This window comes from Aulonocara stuartgranti, assembly GCF_965226115.1.
Source record: "Aulonocara stuartgranti genome assembly, chromosome: 13".
Classification (NCBI taxonomy): Eukaryota; Metazoa; Chordata; class Actinopteri; order Cichliformes; family Cichlidae; genus Aulonocara; species Aulonocara stuartgranti.
In genome coordinates this window covers 16,824,717-16,836,531 of record NC_138949.1, presented here as the reverse complement: position 1 = coordinate 16,836,531, position 11,815 = coordinate 16,824,717, and the positions used below count along the sequence as shown (strand labels likewise).

General features: G+C 37.0%; 1 protein-coding gene across 1 annotated transcript; it reads left to right on the top strand.

Moving 5' to 3' along the window:
* Positions 1 to 6,410: 6,410 nt before the first annotated feature.
* On the top strand, positions 6,411 to 11,729 carry mtg1 (mitochondrial ribosome-associated GTPase 1). The gene is made up of 11 exons (XM_082556461.1): positions 6,411 to 6,706; positions 6,831 to 6,897; positions 8,004 to 8,106; positions 8,186 to 8,272; positions 8,377 to 8,433; positions 8,797 to 8,887; positions 8,980 to 9,041; positions 9,127 to 9,223; positions 9,349 to 9,430; positions 9,532 to 9,644; positions 11,468 to 11,729. The coding sequence occupies exons 1-11, from the start codon at positions 6,532 to 6,534 to the stop codon at positions 11,563 to 11,565; spliced, it is 1,032 nt and encodes a 343-aa protein (XP_082412587.1). The 5' UTR covers positions 6,411 to 6,531; the 3' UTR covers positions 11,566 to 11,729.
* The last annotated feature ends 86 nt before the right edge of the window (positions 11,730 to 11,815 follow it).

Here is an 11,815-nt window from a genome sequence, read left to right as displayed (position 1 = left end):
TCGGCTTTTTGTGAATGTAATTTTTAGGAACTAAGCACATCTCCTGACATGATGCATTTTAAGGCAAATATTACAAGGTCCTTCACCTCAAAAATGCTAGAACAGCTTTAAAATATGACTTTTTAGCTGTTTTTTAAGCACGCTCACAGAGTCCACAGATCTCAGGCACAGAGGAGAGTTTGGGGCCTCAAGGATCTGCTGAGGATGTATGGATTTAAAGGTTCACTGAGGTAGGCTGGGGCTTGTCCATGAAGAGCTCTAGAGCAGCAGTAATGCATCTTCACCTGCTGCTAATTTGTAAAGTATAATATACTTTAACTTTTTATTTAAGATTTTCTGCCTTTAGAATCATCAAAGTCCTTCTAAGTCTCATCATCCAATACCGTTTCAGATCACCAGTCAAATCTTAAAAAATAAATTCTAAAAAAGTTTGTTGATTGTAATATAGGGGTTCAACGGGGTGAAAATGTATCACCTCTTTGCAATCTTTTTAAATGATTTTGAGTATACAATGAATAGGTATTATAATGACTGCAAAATGAGTGATGATGATGCTGAGGTCTGTGTAAGACTTATTGTTCTTACGTATGCAGATGACACTGTAGTATTGTCAGACTCAGAGACAAAGCTATAGAAGCCTGTATACCTGTTCTGACTCGTCTCCCCAATGTGATGTTTGTGTAATTTCACTGCAGGCAACTGCAAGTGGCAAATATAGCCTTCATCATAAGAAGAAGAAGACTTTAAATGCAGTAGAAAGATATTGTGTTGACTGGAAACTAAGTGTAAATTCTAATAAAAGTAAAGTTTTTGCAAGAGGTAAAGTAAGAAAATTCCATGACTTCAAATTTGGAATTTCTGTATTACAAGCAGTGGATCGTTATGCTTATCTTGGTGTCACATTTAATTACAATAACCACTTGAAAGGGCTATTAAGTCAACTGGGGCAGATTTGGAAAGCTCTATAGTTTGTTAACTAAAGCTAGAGATCTGGGATTATCTGTTGAAACTCAGTTACAGTTATTTAACCAGTTGCTCTTACCAGAGGCGTGGGACCATGAAGACATTTCATTAATTGAATCTTAAAGCAAGCATTTCAATATACAGGATTTTATTATTTATGAGAACATACCAGAGTGGTGAATGATAGCTATAAGACCACTTACTGAGATGAGTATATCTGATATTCTGAGACAAAATTGGAATTCCAAAATGTTTAATAATTTTGGAATTCCAATTTTTTCCAATAAATTACAGAATATTTCAACAAGAGATCAAACTGGAATAAAATTTGTGTAGTTTCTATTTTGTGTTATCTGGAAAAGGTTTAGATGCGGTGTTCCCAGTCATTATGGGTAGATTGTATGGAGTTATATGTACCAAATGTTTATGTGGACTTTGTAGATTAGGGAAACTTGGAGATGACTCTCATTACTTGTTTGAATTTAGTCATTTTAAGTTGCAAAAACAAACATGTCTGCCTGTGTATTTTAGGTTGAGACCAAATGTTTATAAGATGGAGAAGTTGTTTAATACTAAGAATATTGTTAAGGTGCGTAAACTTGCAAAATTTTATAAAGAAATTGTATATAAATGTGGATATGTGATTTGTTGGGAGAATGAAATATAGCCTAAAAGTCTGTACCAAAATAGGGTTTTTAAAGGCTTCCCCTTGAAATAATCTCCCTACCACCATCTTTGACACCGTCATCAGTTTTTATTCAATGACACGGAAGATTTTCTGCCCAGCTCAGGTGTTCCTGCAGGGGGCGGTAGCAACTTATACGAACCTGAAAAAAGTAGAAGAAGTCGTCTTCATGCCGGTGTGTCTGCCAGAAACTGATTGCCGTCCGCGGGAGCGCGCGCAGCTGCTTAAAGCCGCAGCGCCCGGATTACTTGCGTTGCCAGCTACTTCCGTGCAACTGATACAACGTGGGGGGAAAAAACCCAAACACATTTATGCCTTTGTTATTAGGCAAAGGTATGCATTTATGGAGCTTTAACGTTTCTTGTAACCGAATTATGACGCTTATCAGAAGGTTGCTTTCAGTGTGTAGCGGAGTCACGAATGACTACACGCATCACGATGGAATAATTAATGCCTACAGGTTTAGTATGTCTACTCTCGTTGTTCATATTTGTTATAAGACTGTCGAATAGTAGTTGAAACAATAAAGACCTATTGTACCAGTATCACCATGACTCTTTCTTGTTTGTTCAGAATAACGACTGAGAACATGGCATTTTAGCGCTACCAAAAAGTGATTGTGGCCTATAACTTGTCACTGAAACAATATTTCGGCTTCAAACTTGTTGGATATATTCCAGAGGGGTTACATGTGATATATTATATCCCAAAAACTCTCCAAGAACTGCTGAATAACTTGTACAGGAACAATAAAACTGATAATATGCCATTTTCAAGCTGCCAAAAAGTGATTGTGGACTATAACTTGTCACTGAAACAATATTTCTGCTTCAAACTTGGCGGATGTCATTCAGAAGGGTCATATGTCAAATATTACATCTCAAACAGTCCCTTAGAAATGCTGAATAACCTGTAAAGGAACATTAACATTGATAATATGCCATTTTCAGCCTGCCAAAAAGTGATTGTGGCCTATATCTTGTCACTGAAACAATGTTTCTGCTTCAAACTTGGTGGATGTCATTCAGAAGGGTCCTATGTGACATATTATATCTCAAACACTCTCCAAGAACTGCTGAAAAACTTTTAAAATAACATTAATACCGATAATATGTCATTTTCAACCTGCCAAAAAGTGATTGTGGCCTATATCTTGTCAATGAAATACTATTTCTGCTTCAAACTTGCTGCATGTCATTCTGAAGGGTCCTATGTGACATATTATATCTCAAACAGTCCGTTAGAACTGCTGAATAACCATTAAGGGAACAATAAAACTGATAATATGCAATTTCCAACCTGTCTGTGAAGGTTCTCAGTCATCCAGGTCATCGTAGTTTTTTTCAAAATTGTTGGATATCATCCAGAAGGGTTACATGTGATATATATTATGTCCCAAACACTCTCCAAGAACTGCTGAATAACTTTTAAAAGAACATTAATACCGATAATATGTTATTTTCAACCTGCCAAAAAGTGATTGTGGACTATATCTTGTCACTGAAACAATATTTCTGCATCAAACTTGTTGGGTATCATCCAAAAGGGTTACATGTGACACATTATATCTCAAACAGTCTCTAAGGACTGTTGAATAACTATTAAAGGATCATTAATACCCATAATATGCCATTTTCGACCTGCCAAAAAGTGATTGTAGACTATAACTTGTCACTGAAATACTATTTCTGCTTCAAACTTGGTGGATGTCATTCAGAAGGGTCATATGTCAAATATTACATCTCAAACAGTCCCTCAGAACTGCTAAATTACCATTAAGGGAACAATAAAACTGACAATATGCAATTTTCAACCTACCAAAAAGTGATTGTGGCCTATATCTTGTCACTGAAACAATATTTCTGCTTCAAACTTGTTGGGTATCATCCAAAGGGATGATATGTGGCACATCATATCCCAAACAGTCTCTAAGAAATGCTGAATAACTTTTAAAGGAACATTAACATTGATAATATGCCATTTTCAGCCTGCCAAAAAGTGATTGCTGCCTATAACTTGTCACTGAAACAATATTTCTGCTTCAAACTTGTTGGGTATCATCCAAAAGGATGATATGTGGCACAGCATATCCCAAACAGTCTCTAAGAAATGCTGAATAACTTTTAAAGGATGCCATTTTCAGCCTGCCAAAAAGTGATTGCCGCCTATATCTTGTCACTGAAATACTATTTCTGCTTCAAACTTGCTGCATGTCATTCAGATGGGTCATATGTCAAATATTATATCTCAAACAGTCCCTTAGAACTGCTGAATAACTTGTACAAGAACAATAACACTGATAATATGCCATTTTCAAGCTGCCAAAAAGTGATTGTGGACTATAACTTGTCACTGAAACAATATTTCTGCTTCAAACTTGTTGGATACGATCCAGAAGGGTTACATATGATATATTATATCCCAAACACTCTCCAAGAACTGCTGAATAACTTTTAAAAGAACATTAATACCGATAATATGTCATTTTCAACCTGTGCATAAAACGTCAAATTTAAAAAATGTTGTAATTCAAAAATAATACAAAAAAAGGATAATGGCCAAATGGAAACAGGTGGGAGGAGATCTGCTTAAACACATTAGGAACACCAAGTAATAGGAAAGACAAAACAAACGGTAATAAAAATGTCATTCCAATACAGCACTTATTAATTGAAACGAAAACCAAAAACAAATAACAATTACATCCAATTAAAGAAGAAACCACCAGTTAAACTAAACTAACAAATAGACCAGAAACAGGGGGTATAGCAGAAGCTCAACACCAGTAAACCATGGAACAACATATATATTAATTCTTTGCATACAGTAACTATACTAAAATGTTAGGAAACACAAAATAATTGAATCATCCTACAAACAAATTGCAATCAAAGCTGAACTCTAATGTTGTGAACAACACAGAAACACACACAGCAACACGAACATAAATTAATGAATTAATAAACAAATTGAACAGGTTGAAAATGGCATATTATGGGTATTAATGATCCTTTAAAAGTTATTCAGCATTTCTTAGAGACTGTTTGGGATATGCTGTGCCACATATCATCCTTTTGGATGATACCCAACAAGTTTGAAGCAGAAATATTGTTTCAGTGACAAGTTATAGGCAGCAATCACTTTTTGGCAGGCTGAAAATGGCATATTATCAATGTTAATGTTCCTTTAAAAGTTATTCAGTATTTCTTAGAGACTGTTTGGGATATGATGTGCCACATATCATCCCTTTGGATGATACCCAACAAGTTTGAAGCAGAAATATTGTTTCAGTGACAAGATATAGGCCACAATCACTTTTTGGTAGGTTGAAAATTGCATATTGTCAGTTTTATTGTTCCCTTAATGGTAATTTAGCAGTTCTGAGGGACTGTTTGAGATGTAATATTTGACATATGACCTTTCTGAATGACATCCACCAAGTTTGAAGCAGAAATAGTATTTCAGTGACAAGTTATAGTCTACAATCACTTTTTGGCAGGTCGAAAATGGCATATTATGGGTATTAATGATCCTTTAATAGTTATTCAACAGTCCTTAGAGACTGTTTGAGATATAATGTGTCACATGTAACCCTTTTGGATGATACCCAACAATTTTGAAGCAGAAACATTTTTTCAGTGACAAGATATAGGCGGCAATCACTTTTTGGCAGGTTGGAAATTGCATATTATCAGTTTTATCGTTCCCTTAATGGTTATTCAGCAGTTCTAAGGGACTAATTGAGATATAATATGTTACATAGGACCCTTCAGAATGACATGCAGCAAGTTTGAAGCAGAAATAGTATTTCATTGACAAGATATAGGCCACAATCACTTTTTGGCAGGTTGAAAATGACATATTATCGGTATTAATGTTATTTTAAAAGTTTTTCAGCAGTTCTTGGAGAGTGTTTGAGATATAATATGTCACATAGGACCCTTCTGAATGACATCCACCAAGTTTGAAGCAGAAACATTGTTTCAGTGACAAGATATAGGCCACAATCACTTTTTGGCAGGCTGAAAATGGCATATTATCAATGTTAATGTTCCTTTACAGGTTATCCAGCAGTTCTAAGGGACTGTTTGAGATGTAATATTTGACATATGACCCTTCTGAATGACATCCGCCAAGTTTGAAGCCGAAATATTGTTTCAGTGACAAGTTATAGTCCACAATCACTTTTTGGCAGGTCGAAAATGGCATATTATCAGTTTTATTGTTCCTGTACAAGTTATTCAGCAGTTCTTGGAGAGTTTTGGGGATATAATATATCACATGTAACCCCTCTGGAATATATCCAACAAGTTTGAAGCCGAAATATTGTTTCAGTGACAAGTTATAGGCCACAATCACTTTTTGGTAGCGCTAAAATGCCATGTTCTCAGTCGTTATTCTGAACAAACAAGAAAGAGTCATGGTGATACTGGTACAATAGGTCTTTATTGTTTCAACTACTATTCGACAGTCTTATAACAAATATGAACAACGAGAGTAGACATACTAAACCTGTAGGCATTAATTATTCCATCGTGATGCGTGTAGTCATTCGTGACTCCGCTACACACTGAAAGCAACCTTCTGATAAGTGTCATAATTCGGTTACAAGAAACGTTAAAGCTCCATAAATGCATACCTTTGCCTAATAACAAAGGCATAAATGTGTTTGGGTTTTTCCCCCCACGTTATATCAGTTGCACGGAAGTAGCTGGCAACGCAAGTAATCCGCGCGCTGCAGCTTTAAGCAGCTGCGCGCGCTCCCGCGGACGGCAATCAGTTTCTGGCAGACAATCACTTTTTGGCACAACACCGGAACAAAAAAAGCTTGACGGCAGATTCGAGTCGGGATGTAAACAGTGAGACACATGTCTGTTTAGTGCATGCAGTTGAGTCAAAGTAAGTGTTCTCTTAAAGCAAATGAAGGACGGTGGATATATATTTGGGTAAATAGCATGAAACTGTACCAGGCACTCCGTCATGTCGACAGGTTCAGAACCGTTTTCGACTTTGGCGGACGGGAAGTGGCTCACTGGTTCCCCGGACACATGGCTAAAGGTGACAGCTTCGGCTTTACATTGGCTCTAAAGTGTGGTTTATGGTGCTTTTGAAAATGCGGGTAATCTGGTGTTCGAGGTCATTTCTTGGTCACATAGTTGCTGAAATAATTTGTTCTTTGTAGGACTAAAACAGATGAGAGCCAACCTGAAGAGTGTGGACTGCATCATAGAAATACACGATGCCAGAATATCCTTTTTATTATATTACACCATAAAACAGTATCATCTTTTAAATAAAAAACAAACAGTGGTGTATTTAATTGTATCAAAATTCCAATAAAAACCGTATTTTCTGGAGGGTGCTGCATGATGCCAGCTGTCATAGCTTTTATTGTTGATATTTGGACATTATTCCGTGTTATTTTGTTAACCAATACCTTAATAATCGATGAGAGATTTTGGCATATTTTTAGGGTGAAAAATCTTTTATATTGGTGTAATTTTAATTTTAAGCCTGAATATTTTTATTTATAAAAAGCCCTTACCTCTACCTAAAGTACCTCTGCAACATCAGCGGATATGATGGGTTATGATTATATGTATAGATAATCTATACACTCTTAAAAACAAATTATTTTATAGACAACATAGCTTTGACAACAATTAAGCTTTGACTTTGAAATGGGGAAAAATGGTGTATATAGGTAGTGAGTTTTTTTCTATTTTTGATTTTCTTAAATATATTGAAGGACAGCAGACAAGGTCACATAAGAAAAAAGAGCAAATTGATATAAACATTAACAGTGTATATGGATTTTATCACCCTTTTTAATCCTTAAGAGAAACTCTTAAGAATAAGAACATTTTGTGCAAAAGGTACTCTATGCACCATGTTAACATTTTCATTGTAGAAGCGACTTTTTTAAGGCACGGCAGGAAAATAAAACAGGAAAGAAAAAAGCACATTGGTTTGTGATTCGGAGTAACCTTTTAAACTTTACTTAAAGAAAGAGCTACAGGAGAGACAGAGAGTTTTCACTATTATGCCAATAAACATGGTGCATAGTTGTGAAAATAGAAGGTGCATCACTGTGAACTGATCTGGGAGATGCACATGAGCTGATTTTAAAAAAAAATATATTTATCTATGCAAGATTTTGGCAAGATAACAACTAAATTATGTAGAAAGTGGTTTAGTTTAGTTCAGAGCTTGTTTACCACCTGAGCAAGACAGGTGTTTCTAGTCCTCTACTAAGTACTCCACGTGTGTTCTGAATTTCAAAAATAGCATGTGGTCAGGTGATAATTTAAAACTGCGGGAGCCCTGTGATGTTAATCCTTAACTTTAAAAACATCCCATTCTCTGGAAGAAACCCGGTGTTTCAGGACACACTGAGTGCCAAACCACATTTGCTAATTCTCAACAAGATGGACCTCGCTGATCTGTCCAACAAGCAGGTACAAATTCTTGCAGCAGCTTTGGCAGAGTCGCATGTCAGCAGCATTTTACTGTACTACAGCTACATTTACTCTGCAGAGAATCCTGAAGAAGCTAGAAAAAGAAGGGATGACACATGTTCTCTTCACAGACTGCTTAAAGCAGAGAGACCACAACATCAAAAAGGTAGAAAAACATTTTACTGTTTGCAGCCATTTCCTACACAGCTAAAAAAGTTGCAAAAGTTATGAGCACAGATGTGCAAACTAATTCTGTCTTCTTTTCTTTAGCTGGTGCCAAAGGTGATGGATATTATTGCAAGCAAACCACGCTTTAACCGAGAGGAGGTACATTCAGTCTGGACGGTTAAACTATATTGTTTTAGTGCTCTGTGGCAGAGAACATATATCCTCACTGCTTCTATACAACCTCAAATTCAATTTCTTGCACAAGATATGAGGTATGTCCAGAAAAAGTGCCACAAAACTATAGAAATTGCACTCATATCCTCACCATGCTGTGAGTTTTGCCTATTAAATAATGACACGTCCCTCCTTATTGGCTATCTTAGTCTTTAAGCTACAAATATGGAAGCAAATTGCTCACCAGTGTCTTCTATGTTGAAGAAATTAGTTTTCTTTGAATGTTACATTTTCCTACTTCATTGATTTTATTTAAAATGCAACCACATTAACGTGTTAAACTTTCAGATTACAAATTACTGCCTGATGGTGATTGGAGTGCCCAATGTTGGGAAGTCGTCTCTTATTAACTCGTTGAGAAGAACAAATCTAAAAAAGGGTAAATGCAGAAAAGTTGTGGATTGATTTGAAGATTTCAGTATAACTTTCACCTCCTCATTAACGAGTGTTGCACTTGTACACTAATTTCAGGTCGTGCATCTCGAGTAGGTGGGGAACCAGGAATAACCAAAGCGGTCCTAACTAAAATTCAGGTGTGTGTGGAGAATGCGTTTGCCTTTGTTTGTGTTTTGATGGTCTGATCAACCATCCAGTATTTATAACTGCTGCTGTCCTCAGGTGTGTGAGCGACCCATAATGTACCTGTTAGACACACCTGGAGTCTTGCCTCCTAAAATTGAGAGTGTTGAAACAGGCATGAAGCTGGCCTTATGTGGTATGCAGATTTTTTTTCTCCCTAACATAATTATTGTCAGTTTGTATATATGATAAAATTATTTTTTTCCAAATAGTTGGATTTCTTGTTTATACAGAATGATTTGAAAATCTGTTTTTCTCCAGGAACTATACTGGACCATTTAGTGGGTGAAGACATCATTGCTGACTACTTACTCTATTCTCTGAACAGGCTAGGAAAGTTCAGGTGGAATTTTTCTTTCTCCTATTTTGTGTTCATGTGCATTTTTTATTTTTTTTATTTAGCTTTCTCTTGAATGTTTACTGTAAAGATGTGTTTGTGTGCAGTTATGTGGACAAATATGATCTCCAAGAGCCTAGTGACGACATCCAGCATGTCCTCAAACGCATTGCTGTAAAACTTGGAAAAACTCAGCGGGTCAAAGCGATTACTGGAGTGGGTAAGACACTGCTCATCCTATGCATACAACTGCTCTGTACAGTGTAATTAATGATTTATTTATCAGTGATTTGGTTTTATTTATTTGCTTTTTGACTGGGAACAAAATTGATGCCACTGCCTTGTCTGTGTTGCAAGCAAGCTTTGTAGTTTAGCATGAAGGCTTGAAATGGGGATAAAAAAAAAAAAAGTCTGCAGGCAGGAGCTTTAAATAGATATTTTTTATATATATTTAAAAGTAAAGTAAAGAAAAAAATCTTACTATTCCTAAAAAATAAAAGTGACTGCTTATATGCAACTGGCCATTTCCTTAGTTACTATTACTGGGTCAAGATCTGAAGACTGTGGGTCACCGCGTGGTCTTCTGCAACTGTAGCCCATCTGCTTCAACATTTCATGTGATGTGTGTTCAACATTCCTTGAGTTACTGCTGCCTTCCTGTCAGCTCAAAGCAGCCTGACCATTCTTCTCTGGCATCAACAAAAGCATTTTCACCCAAAGAACTGCCACTCACTATTTTCCCTTTTTCTGGCCATTCTCTGTAAACCTTGGAGATGGCCGTGTGGCCATGTTCATTCTCAGTTTGAACTTTGGTAAGTGGTCTTGATCATGTCTGCATGCTTAAATGCATCAAGTGACTGGATGATCATATATTTGCTTTAATCAGCAGTTTAACCTACTGCAGTACCTTTTTTGAACTACTTGCCTTGGAGTCATTTTTGACCAGGACATGTCCTTCAACGCACATATTAAACAAATATGTAAGACTGCTTTCTTCCATTTGCGCAACATCTCTAAAATTAGAAATATCCTGTCTCAGAGTGACGCTGAAAAACTAGTTCATGCATTTATTACTTCCAGGCTGGACTACTGCAATTCATTATTATCAGGATGTCCAAAAAACTCGCTGAAAAGCCTTCAGCTAATCCAAAATGCTGCAGCAAGAGTCCTGACAGGGACTAGAAAGAGAGAGCATATTTCTCCTGTTTTGGCTTCCCTTCATTGGCTTCCTGTTAAATCCAGAATTGAATTCAAAATCCTGCTCCTCACATACAAGGTCTTAAATAATCAGGCCCCATCTTATCTTAATGACCTTGTAGTACCATATCACCCTATTAGAGCACTTTGCTCTCGCTCTGCAGGCCTTCTTGTTGTTCCTAGAGTATTTAAAAGTAGAATGGGAGGGAGAGCCTTCAGTTTTCAGGCCCCTCTTCTGTGGAACCAGCTTCCAGTTTGGATTCGGGAGACAGACACTATCTCTACTTTTAAGATTAGGCTTAAAACTTTCCTTTTTGCTAAAGCATATAGTTAGGGCTGGACCAGGTGACCCTGAATCCTCCCTTAGTTATGCTGCAATAGACTTAGGCTGCCGGGGGATTCCCATGATGCATTGAGTTTTTCCTTTCCAGTCACCTTTCTCACTCACTATGTATTAACAGACCCCTCTGCATTGAATCATATCTGTTATTAACCTCTGTCTCTCTTCCACAGCATGTCTTCTTTCCTGTCTTCCTTCTCTCACCCCAACCGGTCGCAGCAGATGGCCGCCCCTCCCTGAGCCTGGTTCTGCCGGAGGTTTCTTCCTGTTAAAAGGGAGTTTTTCCTTCCCACTGTCGCCAAAGTGCTTGCTCATAGGGGGTCATATGATTGTTGGGTTTTTCTCTGTATCTATGAAGCGCCTTGAGGCGACTTTTGTTGTGATTTGGCGCTATATAAATAAAATTGAATTGAATTGAATTGAATTGAATTCACGGGCAATCCTCATGGTTTGTTGCACTTTTCTCTTTTAACGGTTCAATCCCTTTTTTTCCTTGTCTCTTTCAGGAAATGTTACCATCACAATACCAAACTACACAGCAGCAGCATATGATTTCATAAGAGCCTTCAGGAAAGGAGAGCTGGGTCAAGTAATGCTCGACTGACCCGAGTCATTTTACCGACGATAACTAAAAACTGTTTCTGGATTTCTTCAAGAGCATATTAGTCTGTGTCTGCACTGACATGGTGCAGTTTTTTGGGCTTGTGGATAATGCAAAAAGTCACCAGACTCCTGTATGACTTGTAAATAAAAGACATTTATTAAATAGTCATTCTCAGTTTTGCTTGTAGGATACATGAGACAGATATCCAGGGTGGTGTAAACAGGATATTTATTGGCATAAAGACAGTGAT

Coding starts and splice junctions, on each gene's coding strand:
- mtg1 (XM_082556461.1), top strand. CDS start 6,532: ATGCAGTTGAGTCAAAGTAAGTGTTCTCTTAAAGCAAATGAAGGACGG. Junction 6,707..6,830: donor CCCCGGACACATGGCTAAAG/GTGACAGCTTCG, acceptor TGTTCTTTGTAG/GACTAAAACAGATGAGAGCC. Junction 9,042..9,126: donor CGGTCCTAACTAAAATTCAG/GTGTGTGTGGAG, acceptor TGCTGTCCTCAG/GTGTGTGAGCGACCCATAAT.